The sequence below is a fragment of the Pelophylax lessonae genome (assembly GCF_965119305.1).
Source record: "Pelophylax lessonae genome assembly, chromosome: 1".
Lineage (NCBI taxonomy): Eukaryota > Metazoa > Chordata > Amphibia > Anura > Ranidae > Pelophylax > Pelophylax lessonae.
This window is the reverse complement of record NC_138768.1, coordinates 807,702,540-807,721,908: the sequence shown is the minus strand read 5'-3', so window position 1 is coordinate 807,721,908 and position 19,369 is coordinate 807,702,540. Positions and strand designations below refer to the sequence as shown.

The 19,369-nt window shown below is 46.6% G+C and overlaps 1 protein-coding gene across 2 annotated transcripts in view; it reads left to right on the top strand.

Moving 5' to 3' along the window:
• The window catches only part of FAM193A (family with sequence similarity 193 member A), a 237,038-nt gene that overhangs the window by 175,332 nt on the left and 42,337 nt on the right, over positions 1 to 19,369 (top strand). For both annotated transcript variants that reach the window (XM_082244008.1, XM_082244007.1), the window contains exons 15-16: positions 1,591 to 1,863; positions 8,209 to 8,491. In XM_082244008.1, coding sequence (XP_082100134.1) covers positions 1,591 to 1,863; positions 8,209 to 8,491 — 556 coding nt within the window. The remainder of the gene's footprint in view (positions 1 to 1,590; positions 1,864 to 8,208; positions 8,492 to 19,369) is intronic.

The window sequence follows — 19,369 nt, the reverse complement described above, 5'->3', positions numbered from 1 at the left end:
TAGCACTAAGCAGAAACAAAACTTGACTACGCCCCTAGGGTAGTCCTAGCGGGTATACCTCCCACTTCCTGCTATAGGACTTCAGTTTGTAACAAACAGTGTCAGAAGAAAACATAACTCAACAGAGGGGTGGGTGCTGTGTCCGTCAATAAATCCAGTTTTTTTTTACTTTTTTTTTTTGTGGCATGAACCCTGGTTTACAGCAAAATCTTGAATATTTGTTATCTAAAAGGTAGGCTTTTGTACTCTGTTAAATTCGTTGTTTTGGCCAAAGAGATGGGAGGACACATCTGAGGGTATTATCCCAACCTGTAGGTGGTTGGAGATTAAGAAAAACAGAACAGTCAGAGCCGGTTCACACTACTCCGACTTGTCAGGCGATCAATGGAACCGTTCTAATCAGAGCGACTTAGAAAAAGGTTCCTGCACTATTTTTTGGCAAAGTCGGAGCAACTTGCATTGACCTCTATAATGAGAAGTCGTTTGCAAGCCGCGAGGAAGTCGCGCTGCACGTGTGACTTCAAAGTCGCTCGAAGTCGGGGCGACTTTGAGTCGGATTAGTGTGAACCGGCTCTCATAGTGCAGAGCTGGAGAGGAACAACAAACATTGAAATTATTAAATTGTGGGTGAACTTAATGTAGGGAGAAAATAAATTCAACTGTGAGTAAACAATATCACTCTTTAAATATAGGGTTTTCAGGAATCTTCTGGGGATGTCAAAAATCAGTCCCAGAATATGGTTGGGGGAAAATTAGAAAAGGTCAGCGTCATGGAGGTACATGGCAGGTACCTAAAATTGCTGGCTTGAAAACTGCTAAAAGCGATTCAGCTATAGAACACTCACAAGAAACATCTAAACAGAAATCCGAACCGAGGAAGGGTGAAATCAGAAGAGTATGAAACAGAGATAATAGAAAAAAAATGTTTTGGAATAATGCACTTTAATACAAGTTCAAGCCAGCTGGATATGGGACTGAAAGATAAAGGTCTAAAGCAAACCCCCCCCCCCCCCCATCAAAATCTAACATAGTACAAACATTCAGACTGAGCCAACATGGAAGCTAGTAGAGCATGTATTTTTTTTTTTTAATTGAGGAGGAGTAACCGAGGAGAGGAAGAAATTATTGAGATGTCAATGCACAGGAAATTACAAGGTCACAAGTTTCTGATCAGAAAAATTGCTTAGCCAGAAAAGAGAACACTAATGCAGCCACCATGACTAAAGGCTGCTGAGCTGCCATGTATTACCTTATTCGTTCATGGGTTTATATGTACTGTAATAGACAGGCCTTTCTTACTATGGTTCTTTGGGTTAATGTAAATGGAGACAAGATGAAGTATAAAGTCCTTACATTTTGCAGATCCACCTTCACTGTCAACTCTCTATAGAAGATAACAAAAATTGGGAAAATGCATTATTTCTAAACAAATCTCTGGATTTGGCAGTCTGGTATGTTGCTGAGTAAAGAACCAACATGGAACCACATGTGAATACTTTAGAACGATATATAAAATATTTTGTTTTATTTATCAATTGCACGGTTGTTTCTTTTTTTCTAACCACCTTTTTTCTGTTTTGAATTTTAAAGGGGGTGATATTTTAGGACCTGCACTCCCTGAAATAAGGCCTGAAGCACTTCCTACAACATCTAGTAGTGATACAACACCGGCTCAAGATATAAAGGAGAAAAAAAACACTGCCAAGAAGAAATGTCTTTATAATTTTCAGGATGCCTTTATAGAAGCAAATAAAGTTGTCATGGCAACTTCATCCGCAACCTCCTCCGTTTCTTGCACAGCCACCACAGTCCAGTCCAGTAGCAATCAGTTCAAAGTATCATCCAAAAGGCCTTCTTCAATAGGTGAGAAGAAATGTGTGTGAGTGTGGGGGCCAACTGCATATCATTTTTTTTTTTTGAGCTTTGAGGGACTTTGCCCTTTAGTTTATACTGCCATCTACAGGAGAAATTGACACTGGTAAACAAAAACCTGTATGTTCATCCGCGATAACCCCTCCTACCAACATGCCTTATTTTTTATTTTTTTGGGCTTCTTAAGAGAATGGATGTGTTCCCTCCCAGTTCTGTTGTTCAGTGTTGAAGTCTAACCTAATTTTTACTAGCACCTTTTTCCCTCATACTCCCAAGATTTTTTTTCTTCTTAAACCAAGACTCTACATACAGTGCCTTGAAAAAGTATTCATATTCATAAAGGAGGCTGAATACAAACGCACGCCACACTTACAGATAATTATTTGTAAAACATTTTGAAAAACATTTATAATTTTCCTTTCCCTTCACAATAATCTGCCACTTTTATATTGGTCTATCACATAAAATCCTAATAAAATACACTTACATTTTTGATTGTAACATGACAAAATGTGGAACATTTCAAGGGGTATGAATTTTTCAAGGCACGGTAGCTGCTAGACCTTTCCTGTTTAATCACATCTGTCCAGCACAGCCATCATCAGCCTGGCTTTTGGAGTACCTCCAAAAGAGAAGCCTGAAAGTGACCTTCGTTCCTCGTGTGGTGCTTTCTAGACTCTGGTAAAAAAATTGTTGCAGAGCACTTACTAGATTCAAAGCTGCTGGCATTGCCCCATCACTGTAGACTCAATTTGTTTGTAAGTAAACCAGTGAGGCCCAACACCCTTGGATCTACCACAACAATATAGGTCACAGGGTGCCTTTAACCACTTCATCTCCGGAAGGTTTACCCCCTTAATGACCAGGCCATTTTTTGCGATTCGGCACTGTGTTACTTTAACAATTGCGTGGTCGTGCAAGGCTGTACCCAAATACAATTAATGTCCTTTTTTGCCCACAAATAGAGCTTTCTTTTGGTGGTATTTGATTGCTCTGCGGTTTTTAGATTTTGCGCTATAAACAAAAAAAGCGACAATTTAGAAAAAAAACACAATTTCTCTATCTTTCGTTGACTGACGCAGTTCTCTGATCCATATCAGATAGGGTTATACTGCCCCCTACAGGAGTAGGACACTAGGCAGAAAAAAAGTTCTGGCTACGCCTATGGGCAGTCCCGGAGGGTACACCCTCTCTCTTCCTGCATAGGATGTTGGTTTTAATCTGCCTAGTCAGGAGTAAGGACCTAGTTCCTTACTTGGATCTTTGGTCCTGGCACTGCTTTGGGATGTCCCTACTGATATGGATCAGAGAACTGCGTCCGTCAATGAACGATAGAGAAAACTGGATTTTTGACTTGCCGTAAAATCCTTTTCTCTTAAGTTCATTGACAGACGCAGAACCCGCCCTTCTATTTTGAGTTGGGTTGGTTTTACTTTTCTGACACTGCTTTGATACAAAACTGACATCCTATGCAGGAAGAGAGAGGGTGTACCCTCCAGGATTGCCCATAGGCGTAGCCAGAACTTTTTTTCTGCCTAGTGTCCTACTCCTGTAGGGGGCAGAATAACCCTACTGATAGTGATCAGAGAACTGCGTCCATCAATAAACTTAAGAGAGAGGATTTTATGGTAAGTCAACAATCCAGTTATTTTTTAACTTTCTGCTATAAAACATTCCCAATAAAAAAAATCTATTTTTTTTATCAGTTTAGGCCAATTAGTATTCTACTACATATTTTTCCAAAATCCAAAAAGCGTATTTTAACCACTTTACCTCTAGAGGATTTTGCTGTCTTACTTTTTGCGATTCGGCACTGTGCGACTTTACTAACTAAGGGAAAGATTTCTGTCATTTTTGGTGTTTTTTTTTTTAACGCGTAATGGCGGCGATCTGCAATTTTTTTTTTTTTTGCGGGACTGCGACATTGCGGCGGACAGATCGGACCCTTGACTGACATTTTTGACACTTTTGGGGGTACCAGTGACATTACTGCAGTAATCAGTGCTATATATATGCACTGTTACTGTAAAAATGACACTGGCAGGGAAGGGGTTAATTTTATTGGAGAGGGAGGGGTTAATGTATGCCTGGTGCTTACTAACGTGTGGGGGGGGGGGGGTGACTGAGTGACACAAGGACAGATCGAGGGTTCAACTATGCTGAACCCTGCAATCTGACCCTGCCTGTCACTTAGGAGATCTGCCCGCTCTGTTTACACAAGCGGGCGGATCTCCAAACTAGATTCCCCGACGATCGGGGAAGAGCCCGACTCCCGCTGTGACTGAAAACAGCGGGAGCGAGCCTCCGCCGAGAGAGGGGAATGTCTGGTGATGTAGACCTACGTCGCCAGACCATAACGAGCCACTGTGCCGCAGTAGCAGCACAGTGAGCAGTGAGGAAGCGGTTAATTGGTTTGCGCAAAAGTTATAGCGTTTACCAACTATGGGATAGATTTTTTAACTTTATTTTTTGTTTTTATTAGTAATGGCGGCGATCAGTGATTTTTAGTGGAACTGCGACATTGCGGCGGACAGTTTGGACCCCTAACTGAAATTTTTGGCACATTTTGGGGAACCAGTGACATTAATACAGTAATCAGTACTAAATGCGCACTGTTACTGTATAAATGACACTGGTAAGGAAGGGGTTAATACTGGGGGTGATCAAGGGGTTAAATGTAAGCCTAAGTGTGCTTGGTAACTGTGGGGGGCTCTGTGACAGGCACACAGAGATCGGTGTTTCAGCTTAGCTGAAACACACAATCTCACTGTGCCGGTTTCCTTGCACATAATCACGCAGATCTACATGATTATGCGCAGCCGAGCCGCCCTGCTGCAGTAAATCTGCGTGGGGCTGTCAGCAAGTTGTTAAATTCCCAGTTTACTAATGGCTTTCACTATGAAAGGGGTTAATGATGTGAGACTGAGCGCCCACATCATTCGCTGGCATCACTCACTGTTTCCTGCCGTACAGTGTTAAGAAAGCATCTATTCACTGCTTCTTGCAAAAAGCCATGTGGAACTTTGATCATCGATCTGTTCCTGCTGCCCATCTACAGTGACTTTGGTCACCTACAGCCATCCGACCCTCACCTGCTACCAGCTGTGTCTGGGTTTTGAGAGTACCTGGAATCTTGCCTCTCACACCCTGAGCAGTTGCAGTAGATCTGATTTTATCGAAAAGGTAAAAGAATTATTGGAGAGTTGCAAGAGTACAGTACAACATACTGTGAATGACAAAATGGTACAGACTGTTACATACAACCAAACTAAAAAAAAAAAAAAAACCCCCTGGTGACATGAAATCTATGAAATAAAGCATAAGAGTATTGCAAAGACTTGCGTGGGTGGCTCTTTAGCTGACAACACTAAAGAACAAACACATCCCCAAATAATAAAGACCTCTCCCATCCCATCAAAATTAGACAAGTGCAAGTGTAGACATGTATCAGTACTTACTACGTTAGGAGTTAAATATGCAACCCATTTACATGGCAAGTATAAACCCTTTAGGTCTTTAAGAACAGCTATCTGCAATTTGCAACCAATGGTCTAAAATGTATTTTGTAGGGCAACGTTTATTAACTTATATGAACTTCTTAAGAGGAAGATCATTATTATTATTTGCCTTCCACTCCTATGTGGGAGGGTGCTCCGGCATCCAATGACGAGCCACCAATTTTCTGGCACTAAACAGAGTTTCTTTGAGAAATATGGTTCAACATTTATCAATGTTTGGATCAGGGAAAGTAGGTCTGATTTTAGAAACAGAGGGGAACAGTCTCGTAAGTGAATAACCCTTTCGACAGGTTTTTCCTATGCTCATGAAAGATTTTATGACCCAAAAGACACAGTCATTTGCTGTCTGACCAAAAGCATTCTCCCTTGCCTCCACTGCAAGGGAAGGCTTTTAGGTGTCTTAACGTTGGCCTTTAAAAAAGCTACTACCATACCGGATGCACTTGTCTTAAACCACCTAATAGGTGCTTGGAAGCCCTCTCTAGAACCATAGAGCTGCTTAGGTCACTTTTACATAAAAGCCCGTTGTTGGCTGTTAAAATCGAGCCCAGGATCATGGCTGCAGCCATGATCCGGATATAACCACTTCCACCCATATTATATACAAGCCCTGGAAGTGGTTAAAGTCAGCACGTCACAGGTCCCAAGAGGCTCTGGGACCATTCACAAAGCGCAATGAGAGGCAGGCTGTGAAGGTGCAAGGAGTCCCAGCCAGTCTCCCACACTAAACGTACTGGCACCAGGGACCTGAAGATTGGGGAAGAAGTGGCTAGGGTAAGGAAAGCACTGGATCCGTGGACAGGTAAGTGTCCTTATAATAAAAGTCAGCAGCTACAGTGTTTGTGGCTGCTGAAATTTAACATTCTTTCTATGGACTGAAGAACCTCTTTAAGCTATCTTTACTGACTTCTGTCTTGGCTTAGGTAGCTTCTACTTTTCACCTCAACAAGGACTTTGTTCTTCCTTTCCTTTGTCTGGCTCCAGTTTACTAAATGATTTCCCTCCATTGTTTAGATTTGTTTGGAGTTAAGAGTCTCTATCAGCCACTAATTTCTTTCAGAAAAATTGTTTCCTTGTTTGTCAACGCAGATAGCTTGTGTATATAGTACACCGGTTTCCGTTGACCTTTTTTTTTTTTTTTTTTTTTTTTTTTTGTTCAAGTACAATTTTTTTGAGATGTCGCCACAGCCATGACAAGAATAAAGAAAAGATTGTACAATCATTCCATTGCAATATACCAAATACCAGTTCCATTCCCCATAAGAACAGTAAACGTAATTAAATTATAGTACATAACCCTAATGTCCTAGTGAACAATAATACAGGCAATCAACATGAGAGAGAGGTTTCAGCATATACACATTACCCAGTAAGCAAAAGAAAGATAACTGCCCAAGTGATTAGCCATCCACTGCGCCCATGCAAGACACAGAGGCAATGCATTCCATAGTTTACAGTAGGATCCTGTCCCTCACTTAGTCAGTCAGTGCTAGTTCGGGATAGCTAGCCAACCTCCCCACACTTTTAAACTTTGAATAGCTGCCTCTATGTTGATATATCAATTTCTCAATTCTTAGCACTGAACCCATCTGTGTAATGCACATCTTGAGTGTTGGGGGTATGGGAGAGGTCCAATGTAGCAAAAGAAGCTTGCGGGCCTGAAACAAGGCTCTAGTCGCTGCCTCTTTAGCATACCTGTCATTGATTATGGCATTAAGCATACTTAAAATGTAGTGCTTAGGGTCTAAGGGGATAGATGACCGTTAACAGTTAACCATCTTTAGGTATCTTAGACCATCATTTAAGCCTAGGGTCTCAAGGGTCTGGTCCAAACCTTCTCTGCCAAGGAGAATTTTATTGGATCTGTCAATGCTTCTTGAGCTTTTCAACATCAAGCATCTGTTTCCCAGATTTGCAAGGTTAGCAACTGGTCTTCTATTCACACATTTTCTAAGTTCTACTAAGTAGACACATGGCCTCATCTGCCTGCTTCCTGCATAAAGTCCTTCAAGTGCTGTTTGAGCTCCAGAAAGTCGCTGGTTCTCTGATGGTATTTTTGGGCCTATTGGCATTTGTTTGCTTTGTTGCCCATGCCTCAGACTACTTTAGAATGCCTCGAAGGTAAAAGGTTTCCTGTGTCCCTCAATGGAGCAGAAAGAAAATCAGATTTTTCTACTAGTTTTAAAATTATATTATTTGTCCTTTGAGTGACACAGGTTTCATCTTGCTATCTTTATGATCATACTGTTGGTACTGCTTTGCTTAAACATAATAAATACTGAGGCCTGCTAGTAGAGGGCAGGTTAACTTTGGCTGGCCTACAGTTTTGCTTGCTAGGGTCCAGTCCTCCTGTAGACAACAGCATAACCCTAAGGTCAAACACCTGTGTGTCTCAATCGACTCCAAGAAAAGGATTTACTGGTGAGTACAAAAATCCTATTTTGGCTAAAGCAAAATTTATCTAGATCTGCGAATAAACTCTGCTGGCATACAACTCCTATATGCTTCTTCGCTATATGGTCTCCGTGTTTCACACCATTGAAAAACCTTTGGATTCCAAAAACCATGTCAATAAGCTGTCAGCCAGTACATTTTGATTAAGAAATGGAGGGATACAGTAACAGCTTTTTCAGGCTATTAAATATTGAACTGCGTATTAGCTAATCAACTACAAATATGCAAGTTTAATGTAATTGGTTATATTTTGTGAATTCCACAGTTTATTAAACAATATTTTGCTTCCTCAATAGATCAGATTTCTGTGTTCATTAGTGCAAGATTGAATGTGGTTTCCCCCCCCCCCCTCTTCTGATTTTAGGTGAAGTATTTCACAATATTAAAGAGGACCATAGGCATCCTTCTGCACCGGTTGCACCAAGAAATAGTCCAACAAGTTTATCAGCACTTCCTTCCCTTTCTCCTGCTACACATCCGTCTGCCTCCACTCCGCACCTTCCCAGTATTAATCCCCAACCTTTCCCAAAGACAGCTGCCACTGCACCTGGGTTTGTTGACCCTCATCTAGGTTTCTGTCCTTCTACTGCTGCTCCTCCGACCTCAACCACAGACAGCACGCTCAGTGCCCCGCCCAGTGTTTGCAGGTGAGTGATATGGCAGCTGTTTTCACCTTTACCAACAATAGTACAGGCAGTCCATGGGTTACAAACAAGATGGGGTCTGTAGGTTTGTACTTAAGTGGTACATAAGTGTAGCTCCAGCCATAAAAAACTAATTTTTAAGCTTTTTGGATAGCATAGGGAAGGGTTAACACCTCTGTAGCATTTGTTATGCTGTCTATGTCTTTGTTCAGAAGATTTCACCTCACTTTCTATCCCTGTGACAATTGGATTTTGAAAATGTTGTGCTGTCGTGGAAACAAGGATTGGTGCTGAAGCTTCAGTGGAGACACCTTTTCCCATGATAACTCTTACAGGAGTGAATTTCCCTTCCTAGGGGTAGATTTCGCTTTTGTTCATCGACGGACACAGTGCTCCATAAATCATAACTACTGGGTTATATTGCCTCCTCCAGGAGTAGGACTAGACATAACAAAAAAAAAAAACCTGGCTACGCCCATGGGCCGTTCTCAGCTTGGTATATAACCCCTCTCTCTGCTCTAGGTAATCAGTTTTAATCTGTCTAGTCAGGAGTAAGGACCTAGACTCCCGGTTGGGATCTCTAGTCCTAGCAATTTTATTACTCCTTATTTAAAAATTTTTGTGTTTTATCCTCTCGAGAGATCTACAATCAACTGCCGGGCTCCTGACGGACTGGATAATCTAGATGCCGTTGTCCCCCCAGCCCAGCTAGCAAGCGCATGCAGACCACAGCTATGCGCTAAGTTGGCCGTGACAGAGCCTCATGGACAGAGGCTGGCCCGCGAGTTAAACTTCTCGCTCGGTCTCATACGACTGGGCTTGGGTCTGAGTCACATCGGTCCCTTGGCCGACAGCTCCCCTACTTAGGTGGCGAGGATTTGGTCTCCTCTCCTCTCCTCTCGTTTTTTTTTTGGGGTGGATGTGGGTAACCTCCAGGGATGGTCGGGCCTGTCTGCAGGTTCCCTCCTCCCATCCTTAAAAATCCCTTAGTGAGCTGGGCTTCCCCCACTCCCTTTCCCCCTGTCTGGACCTAGAGTCTGGTGGGGGTCTAAAGGCAGAGAATGCAGGGGAGACCCTTGGGGTCTTCCCCACTCTATAAGGATCCTGGGATAGTGTTTCCTGCCCTGGTAGTCTTGGGGGGTCCCAGTGTAGGAGACTCCTAGGTGCATGCCCCACTGTTTGCAGTGTGGGTATAGTGCAGGGAGGTCCCAGTGCAGAGACCGGTGCAGATTGCGTAGCGGAGTCTTCCCTAACGTGTGTCCTACCTTCAGAAGGGGGTCCCCTTGCAGAGGGCACAGGAAAGATCCTGGCAGCATGCTCAAGTCTCTGAACCGCTTTGTGCGGGTGCAGAAGTTTTGGGTGGAATCCATTCGGTTGGTAATAGCGTCTTTAGATCAGGGGGATTTTTTAGCCTCCATTGACATCAAAGATGCGTATATGCACATCCCTATATACGGGGGACACCAGAGATCTCCGTTTTGCGGTGGCGAAAGAGCACTTTCAGTTTGCGGTGTTAACCTTTGGTCTCGCCTCCGTTCCCAGAGTCTTCACCAAGGTTTTGGCCCCAGTTTTGTTTTTACTGCGGGATTGCGATCCAAGGATATCTGGAAGATCTCCTGTTGAGAGCAAGCTCTCATCCAGCCTTGTTGGGCGATCTGTCAATCATGGTTCAGACCCTTCAAGAGTTTGGGTGGATCATCAACTACAAATAATCTGAACTGACCCCGTTGGTGCGACTGGATTACCTGTGGCTAACTCTGGGCTCCTCCGTGGCAAGGGTCTTTCTTCCCGGGGACAAACTTCAGAAGTTGCAGGGAGAGATCTGGTTGCTGCTGGAAAGCGATCTCTCTTCTCTACGGACATGCATGAGAGCCCTGAGTCTGATAGTGTCAACCTTCGAGGCGGTCCCCTATGCTCAGTTGCATTCCAGGCATCTGCAAAAGGGGATCTTTGTCAAGTGTAACAAGGATCTACAGTCTTTAGACAGAATACGTTTGAACCGACTCATGAGGGCAATGCTCTGTTGGTGGCTTCAGTCGCCTGCCCTGAGTCAGGGCAAGTCCTTTCTACTGCTGCTGTGGACGGTGGTCAGCACGAATGCCAGGCTGTCGGGCTGGGGCAGGGTGCTGGACAAACCCTGTGCCCAGGGAGTCTTGTCGACAGAGAAGTCGTCTTTACCGATCGATGTTCTAATACTCAGCGCAATCAAGATTTGTCTGATCTATTGGACAAATCGACTGCGCTGTCTCCCGGTTCGGATCCAATCAGACAATTCCTCGGGCGTGGCCTACATCAGTCATCAAAGGGGCACAAAGAGTGCCCGGGTGGCCCAGGAGGTTGCCAAGATTCAGACGTGGGCGGAAGGATAGGTTCCGGCTCTATCCGCAGTTCACATTCCGGAAGTGGAGAATTTGCAAGTGGATTACCTGAGTCTTCAGGTTCTGGATCACAGGGAATGGTCCCTTCATCCAGAGGTATTTCATCTCCTGTGTGTTTGTTGGGGGACCCCGGAGGTCAACCTGTTTGCATCTCAGCTAAACAAAGAGGTGCAAAGGTTCGTGGCCAGAGTTTGAGACCCTCTGGTCGATGCCTCGCCTTGGAGCCAGTATCTGCTGACTTATGCCTTCCCTCCGATACAGCTGTTGTCGAGGTTTCTCCGCATTATGGCGGTGGAGAATGTTCTGGTAATTCTGGTGGCTCCAGACTGGCTTCGTCGGTCTTGGTACGCAGACCTGGTAAAAATGGTCATCGTGCCTCCCTGGCGGTTCCCTTTGAAGGAGGACCTGCTGTCTCAGGGGCTGATCCTCCACCCTGCTTTACAGTCGCTGACTTTAATGGCATTGCTGAGAAATGGCGGTCTCTCGGAGTCTGTGCTTCCTACCCTGCTGAGGATTGGACCGGCGACTTCCAGAAAGATTTATCATCGCACGTGGAAGATGTATATTTCATGGTGTGAATCACAAAAATTGCACCTTTGCCTTTTTTCTTTTTTAGGTGGCCAGGGTCTCCGCTGTCTTGTAGAGAGGAGTTGAGCAATGGTTGGCCTTGGGCATGATCAAGGGCCGAGTGTCGGCTTTGGCGATGTACTTCCTACGATCGTTGGCTGCTAATACCTTAATTTGCACCTTTCTTCAGGGGTGTGTCATATGACTTCTCCGAGGCGATCCCCCTTGCTTCCGTGGGATTTGACTTTGGTTTTGTCTATTCTTCAAAAGCTTCTTTTTGAGACTATAGGGACATATCTCTACCTTTGTTCTCTCAGAAGGTTGCCTTTTTGGTGGCTATTACTTCTGGTTTACCGGTTGGCCACGGAGTCTTTTAGGAAATCTGACTTTTTTTTTTTTTTTTTTTTGTCCTTTGTCCTTACTGAGGGATCTCGTAAGGGTTGGCTGTGTCTGCTGCGACTATATCAAGAGGGATTAGGCAGACAGTTGTACATGCTTATTCATTGTAGGGTCAGGTTCCTGTGAAAGCACGTCCTACCAGAGCGCTGGGTGCCTTTTTTGGGCTTTTCATCATCAGGCCTCGGTTACTCAAGTGTGTCAAGTGTGTGGTCATCCGTGCATACTTTTACAAAATTCTCCAAGGTAGTTTTGGCATCTTCGGATGCATACTTTGGCTGCAAGGTTTTGCAGGCTGCCTTTTAAAGAGACTTGCTTTTTCTCTTTCAGGGGTTTATATTTGCTTTCTATGGGTAAGCTTCTCTTGTTCCTGGTTGAGCTTTGTTACCCAGTTGGCTACGTTTAGCCTTTGGACAAACGTTACCTGTTTTTTTGGTTGCGTTCTTCCCACCCCTCATGCCTACACTGCTTTGGGAGGTCCCTATGGTATAAGACGCATAAGAGCTGCGTCTGTCAACGGACGATAGAGAAAACTGGATTTTTGTAAGAACTTACCGTAAATTCCTTTTCTCTGAAGTCTATTGACAGATGCAGCACCCACCCCTCTGTTATGGGGATGGTTTGTGTCGTCTTTTTCACTACTTGCTACGAAACTGGCTTGAGGCAGTGTGTGTGGGGATATGTCGTAAAGGACAGCACCTGTAGGCGTGTCGGTACATTTTTTCACTGCCTAGTACTACTCCTGTAGGGGGGCAGCATTACCCTATGGTATAAGAAGCATAAGAGCTGCGTCTGTCAATGGGACTTCAGAGAAAAGGATTTTACGGTAAGTTCTTACAAAATCCAGTTTTTCCCTTAGTCCTGGGAGACGCTGGAAATGCTGGAAGCCTCGTGGTGATGCTAAAGCTCCTCTTCCTCCTCAGTTTCCTCTTCCTGTGCCTGGGACATATGATGCTGGGTCCAAATTCTCTGCGCTTTTACGATGAGGTAGGGTGAGTTCTTGGGGGTCCCTGTTATCTCTCTCTCTCTCTGCTGGTAGGTACCCTGAGCCTTGGGGGGAACCTTTAGTGGTGCCAAAAGATCGTTTTTGTACTGCAAGGTCTTTCTTTCCTTATGGAGCCTCAGGGTCACATCTCCCCCCACTGACCTCATGGAGGTGGCAGGTCCCGCGGAACCCCGGCTTCCTATGGTTGCACTGACGGTGGTCCTGCAGTCCTTAGTGTCCCGGTTGGAAGTGGCATGTGGGCAAAGGCTCAGGAAAAGCGTCCCCAGCCTTTCCCTGCTCAGTCTGTCTAATCTGATTCTGAGCCTTATGCCGCTGTGGACACGGCCCATCCAGGGGGCTTAATAACACACCCCCAGATCCTTCCGATAGTGAGGATTTCTCTATGGTCGCAGCGACGCACTTATGACTGCAGTGCATGAGACTTTAAAATGGAGGATGCGACTGATGTAGCCACGGACGTGGCTGTGTCGTTTGGTATGCATAAGTCACCTCAAGGTCCAAAGGTGTTTCCTTATGTGCCTTATTTTGACAGGTTTTCTTCTAAGAAATCGGAACAACCAAAATCACCCTTTGTGGTCCCCAAACGTTTGCTGTATGTTACCCTTTTGAGGAGTCACTTTAAAAAAGTGGACTAGTGGTGGACCCTCCTGTTTCCAGGTTGAACAACGCTACGATGATCCCAGTAGGTGAATCCCCGTCCTTTAAGGACCCAGCTGACAGGAAGACGGAGGCTGTGGCACGCAGAATGTTTACTATGGCTGGTTCGACATTGCAGCCAGTCTTTGCCTTAGCCCTGGTGTCTCAGATCCTAACTGAATGGGCCAAGCTTTTGCGCCAGGGCCTGGGGGGTGAGCAGGTCCCCACTGCTTATGTTTATTTAGTGGACCAGTTGGTCCATGTGCTGCAGTTTATTTGTGATACAGCTTTTGATACAGCTCCTGTGCTGTCCAAACTTTGTTTCAGCGGTGGTGATTAGGTGCGTGCCGTGGCTTAGGAATTGGTCCTCAGACCAAGCCTCTAAGAAGGCTCTCATTTATCTGCCCTTTCAAGGCGATCGCCTGTTTGGGGCTACCCTGGATGACGACATAAAGGGTATTGGGGGGTGTGTATCTTCCTACCATAGTCTAAGAAAGGGAAGGAGCCTCGTCGCAGACGGGGGCTGCCCCCCTCGGCACATAGAAAATGATTTTGTGCTTCTGGGATGCAGAATAAGGGAAATGGATCTTTCAAATCTTCTCCCGGGAAGTTCCAATTATCCTTGGTCTGGTGAGCTTAGAGCTAGCTTCTCCGGACCCGCAGACAAGACCCCCTTCAGCATGAAAGTCGGCCCTAACCCTTTATTGGGGTGGGGGGACAACTTTGCTGGTTTCCGGCCTCGTGGACCGCCTTCAAAGGGGATCCACTAAATGATTCTTCAGGTTTTTTAGGTCCTGAGTATCCTTGTGCGGATTTTATTCCTGCAAAGGATGAGGTGATGTCCGAACTACCGAAGGTCCCTCCTATTCCTGTCCAGGGAATTGATTTACCTAGGTCTGATTCTGACCAGGGTGGTCCTTCCTCTTGACAAACTTCAGGAACAGCAGGCCGTGATTCATCGGCTGCTGTCACACACAGTTCTCTCTCCTATTTTGCATACAGGTTCTGAGTCTCGTGGTATCCACCTTCGAAATCGTTCTGTTTGCACTGTCCTACATGCAGCTCCTTTAGCAGGTTTGGCTTCACAGGAGGATACCGAGGTTCGTGGCGAGATCACGGGGTTCCTCTGGCAGATGCAGCAGGCGTCCATGGGCCACGGTAAAGCCAGTATCATCCTCTGCTCAGGCTTCTTCCACAATTCCTGCGAGGATTCAAGAGCGATGATCTTCCAATCAGTCTGGTGGCCATAAACGTCCCTTGGGGGCTTCTCTCAATGAAGACCAGTTGTTCCAAGGGCTGATCTACCACCCTGCTTTACAGCCGCTGGTTTTAATGGCTTAGCTATTGAACGCCGGGTACTGAGGTATAGAGGTCTGTCTGGATCAGTGATCCCTACTATGGTGAAGGCAAGGATGTAGTCTTACAGCAAGATATACCATTGTACGTGGAAAGCATACATTTCTTGGTGTGAGTCGATTGGCGTTCATCCTCGATCCTTTTTAGTGGATTGGATCCTAACCTTTCCTCAACAGGGCATTGATCAGAAGTTGGCCTTGAGTACCATCAAGGGCCAGGTGTGTGCCCTAGCAATCTTCTTTCAGCAGCCCCTAGCCAATGCACTCTTAAGTTCGTACCTTTATTCAGGGGGTTCAACATGTGGCTCCACCTGTACATCTCTTTTGCCGCCATGGGATTTAAATTTAGTACTTTCGGTTCTCCAAAAACCTCCATTTCAGAATATTCGGGGGATTCCTTTGCCTACTTTATCCCAGAAGGTGACATTCTTGGTAGCTTTTGCCTTGGCCCGCAGAGTATCGGAATTGGCAGCATTATACTGTCGCAGTCCCTCTTTAGTGGTCCATAGGGATAAAGTGGTTTTCGTCCCTGGATCCGACAGACGGTGAGTCAGGCCAATTCCATTTAAGGTCAGGTTCCACCTTTCCCTGTCATGGCGCATTCTACTCGGGTGCTGAGTGCTTCTATGAGGTACTTTGGCATTTGTGGATGCTTCTTTTGGCCGCAAAGTTTTGCAGGCTGCTGTTTAAGAGGGGCTGTTCTCTCTTGAGGATGGCCTATGGGCTTAGCCAGGTGTTTTGTTCTGCCTAGTCCTACTCCTGGAGTAGGCAATATAACCCAGTAGTTATGATTTATTGAGCGTTGTGTCCAATGAACTCATAGAAATGGATTTTACTGCAAATACAAAAATGCCATTTCTCTTTCGTTCATTGACACCGCTCCTCATCTTCATAACCATTGGGTTATACTGCCCCTTACAGGAGTAGAACACTAGGCAGAAAAAGAATCTGCATATGGCCAGGTCTCAGCCCGAGTTGCAGTCTTCCTCCTGGCCGACAGCCCCCTATTTCGATAGTGAGAGGCCTTGTCTGGAGCAGTGCCCACCTGGTATGGTAAGTAGCTCTCCCCCGCCTCTCCCCCTGGAGGGTTTGTGTGGACGTGGGCTCCTCCTTGGGATGGTCGGACCCCCAGGTTCCCCTCCTTCTGGTCAGGCACCCCCCTTTTCATCTGTCCCCCATCCTACCCCCCCCCCCTCTACTTATACTGAGCTGTGTGGGTGGTCTGGTCCACCTCCTGGCATTGGGGACAGGTCACTGTGCTGTGGATATGGGGGGGGGGGGGTGCTCCGCCAGCGCCAGAACGATCGGCTGTGCTGGGGGTTGTACATGGGGGGGGCTCCTTCCTGCCTGGATCTGTCCTTGAGGCCCAGGGATCCCTCCTGGAAGCTGCACGGGACCAACATTTTCCTGTAGCCTGTGTATTCCTATGCACAGCGGCCATGTCTTAGTCCGGCCATTTTGCGGTGGTTTACCATCGAAAAAAGCGGCGGCCATGACAATGGAGCCCTGTGGGTAGAGATTTCGATGGTGGGAGCCCCTCCTCATCCCCTGGTGCTGACTCCTTGGATCTTTTCACTTCCTGATCACCGCACATGGAGTGCAGATTACCCTGGTGGCTGCAGGTGCCTGTTTCTGCTGAGTGGTGAGCCTGGTGGAGTGGAGATCCTCTGCTGAGGATCGCTTAGTGCTTGTGCCTGACGACCGGGTGGTGCTGACAGTGCGGTTGAGGATTGTCCCTTGCAGTGTTTTACACCTATTGTGGGGTCCCCCTGGTGACTCATGGAGTCTTTGGAGCACATCTCCCCACCTTGACCCGCTCTCTGAGGCTGCGGGGCCCTCCGGGTTCCAACCATCCATCAATGCACTGACGGCAGTCCTGGAGTCCTTTGTGTCTCGGGTGGAAGTGGTTTTTGGGCGAAGGGCTAGCAAAAAGCGCCTCATCTGTCTATCGAATCCTGAATCTGATTCGGCCGAAAGGGACGGGGGTCATCCTGCTGGGTCTGCGACTATGCGCCCAGAATCCTCAGATAGTGAAGATGATTCCTCCACATCTGCAACCGTGCACGAAAAAGTGGAAGCACTGATGGTATTTGTGCGTGAAATTTTGAAGATGGAGGATGCAGCTGCGAAGCTGGTGCAGGTTCCCTTTGGCACTCACAAGCCGTCCAGAGCGGCAAAGGTGTTTCCTTTCCCTGCCTTTTTTGACAGATTTGTCGTTAGAGTGGGGACGACCAAAGCGTCCCCTTGGGGTCCCCGAGCGATTTACTAGGTGTTACCCCTATGAGGAGTCCCCTTATTAAGAAGTGGACTGTTCCACCGGTGGTAGGCCCTACGGTTTTCAGGTTGAAAAAGGCAACCATGATTCCGGTTGAAAAGTCCCCGGCCTTTAAGGACCTGGCTGACAGGAAAACTGAGGATGTGGCCGCAATATGTACACTCTGGCTGGTTCGGCACTGAGGCCTGTATTCGCCATTGCCCTGGTGTTGCAAACTCTGGCTGAGTGGGCTAAGCTTTTACACCATGACCTGGAGGGAGTACAGCTCCTCTCTGCCTTTGCTGAGCTGGCGGGCCAGCTGGTACAGGGGCTGCAGTTTATCTGTGATGCCTCTTTGGATGCGGCGGCTCCCATAGTGGCTAGGACTCTCTGCTTTGGCAGTGGTCCTTCAGCGTGTCTTTGGCCTAAATGCTGTTCTGCGGATCAGAATTCTAAAAAGGCCTTGACGTCCCCTTTCAAGGGGATCGCCTGTTTGGGGCTACCCTGGATGGCATCATTAAAAGTCTCACAGGGAAAAAGAGTACTTTTCTTCCACAGGCTACTAAGGGCAAGGAACCTCGTCATAGATGTGGGCCCTCCTTATTGGCTCATAAGTTTTTTCGCCCTTCAGGATTGACTGACGGGCTTGAAGCCTTTCAGGGTGTTTTCTGAAGGATCCAAACTAACCTTGTCAGGCAAGCCAAGAGCGGGCTTCTTAAGACCCACGGACAAGGCCCCTTTAACATGAAGGTGCACCCTCACCTGTATCGAGGGTGGGGAAACCTCTTCCTTGGTTTCCGGACCCGTGGGCTTCCCTGATACAAGACAAGTCGGTCCACAAAGTCGTTAGGTCTGGCTACAAGATCGAGTTTCCCTCTTGTCCCCCCCGTCAAGGTTCTTTCCTTCCAACTTGCGCCTGTTCCCGGACTGTTTACACTTTACAGGATCTGTTTGGGGCTGTATTAGGACCTGTTGCTTCAAGGGGTGATTATCCCGGTTTCGACTTCGGAATGTTTTCAGGGTTTTTACTCAAACCTGATTACAGTTCCCAGGAAGGAAGAAACGGTGCATCCAATCCTGGACCTCAAGGCGCTAAACTGCTTTGTGCGGGTGCAGAAGTTCAGGATGGAGTCCATTCGCACAGTGGCGGCATCCCTGCATTAGGGGGATTTTCTTGCTTCTATCGACATCAATGATGCTTACCTTCACATGCCAATGGGGGATCTTGGTACTGGGCTACTTGGACAACCTCATTCTGCGAGCGGAGTCCCCTACTGCTCTGGTGAAAAACCTTTAAATCACCATACGAACTCTGAGGGAGTTCAGCTGGATTCAGAATTTTAAGTTTGCTCTGGTTCCATCCACAAAGCTGGACTATCTGGGTCTGACTCTGGACTCGACCTTAGCAGACATTGCAGGCTGCAATTCGTCTCCTGCTGTCCAGCAGATGGTCATCCTTTCCGGACTTGCATGCGGGTGCTGGGTCTGATGGTGTCTTGCTTTTTTAAGCTGCTTCTGTTTGCACAGTACCATACGAGGTCCCTGCAAAGGATGGGTCAGACAGACGGTGATTCAGGCCTTTTCCATCAAGGGTCAGGTTCCTCCTTTCCCTGTCAAGGGGCACTCTACAGGGAGCTCAGTGCCTCCTGGGCCTTCTGTCATCAGGCGTTAGTGACGCAGGTTTGCAAGGCGGCCACCTGGTTTTCGGTGCACACTTTCACAAAGTTCTGTAAAGTGGATGTCTTGGCATCTACGGATGCTTTCTTTCGTCACAAGGTTTTGCAGGCTGCTGTTTAGAGGACTTGATCCTCTTTGAGGTTGTATTGCTTTTTTTTTTTCAGGTGGGCTACATTTGTTTTGGTTGAGCTCCTGTTGCCTGATTGGCTACTGTTTAGCCTGGGGATTTTTTTTTTTGCTGTTCCCACCCCTCATGTTTAACCACCTAGGCGGTAATCCCGAGCGTGACTCGGGGTGGATTTTTCATTGCAGGAGCGGTAACCCCGAGTCACGCTCGGGGTGGATTGCAGAGCGCGCAGCGGTGTTCTCTTACCTTATCCTGGCGATCCAGCGATGATCTCTCATTGCTGAGATCGCCAGCCGAGAGTCCCGCCGCTCCTCCGTCCTCCGTCGGTGTGATCACTTCCTAGTTCCGTTCCCTGCAGCAGCAATGCTGCATGGGAGCAGAACTAGGGAGGGAAATTCAAAAAAAAAACAAAACAAAAAACGTTGCACAAAACACATTTTTTATATATATATATATATATATATATATATATATATATATATATG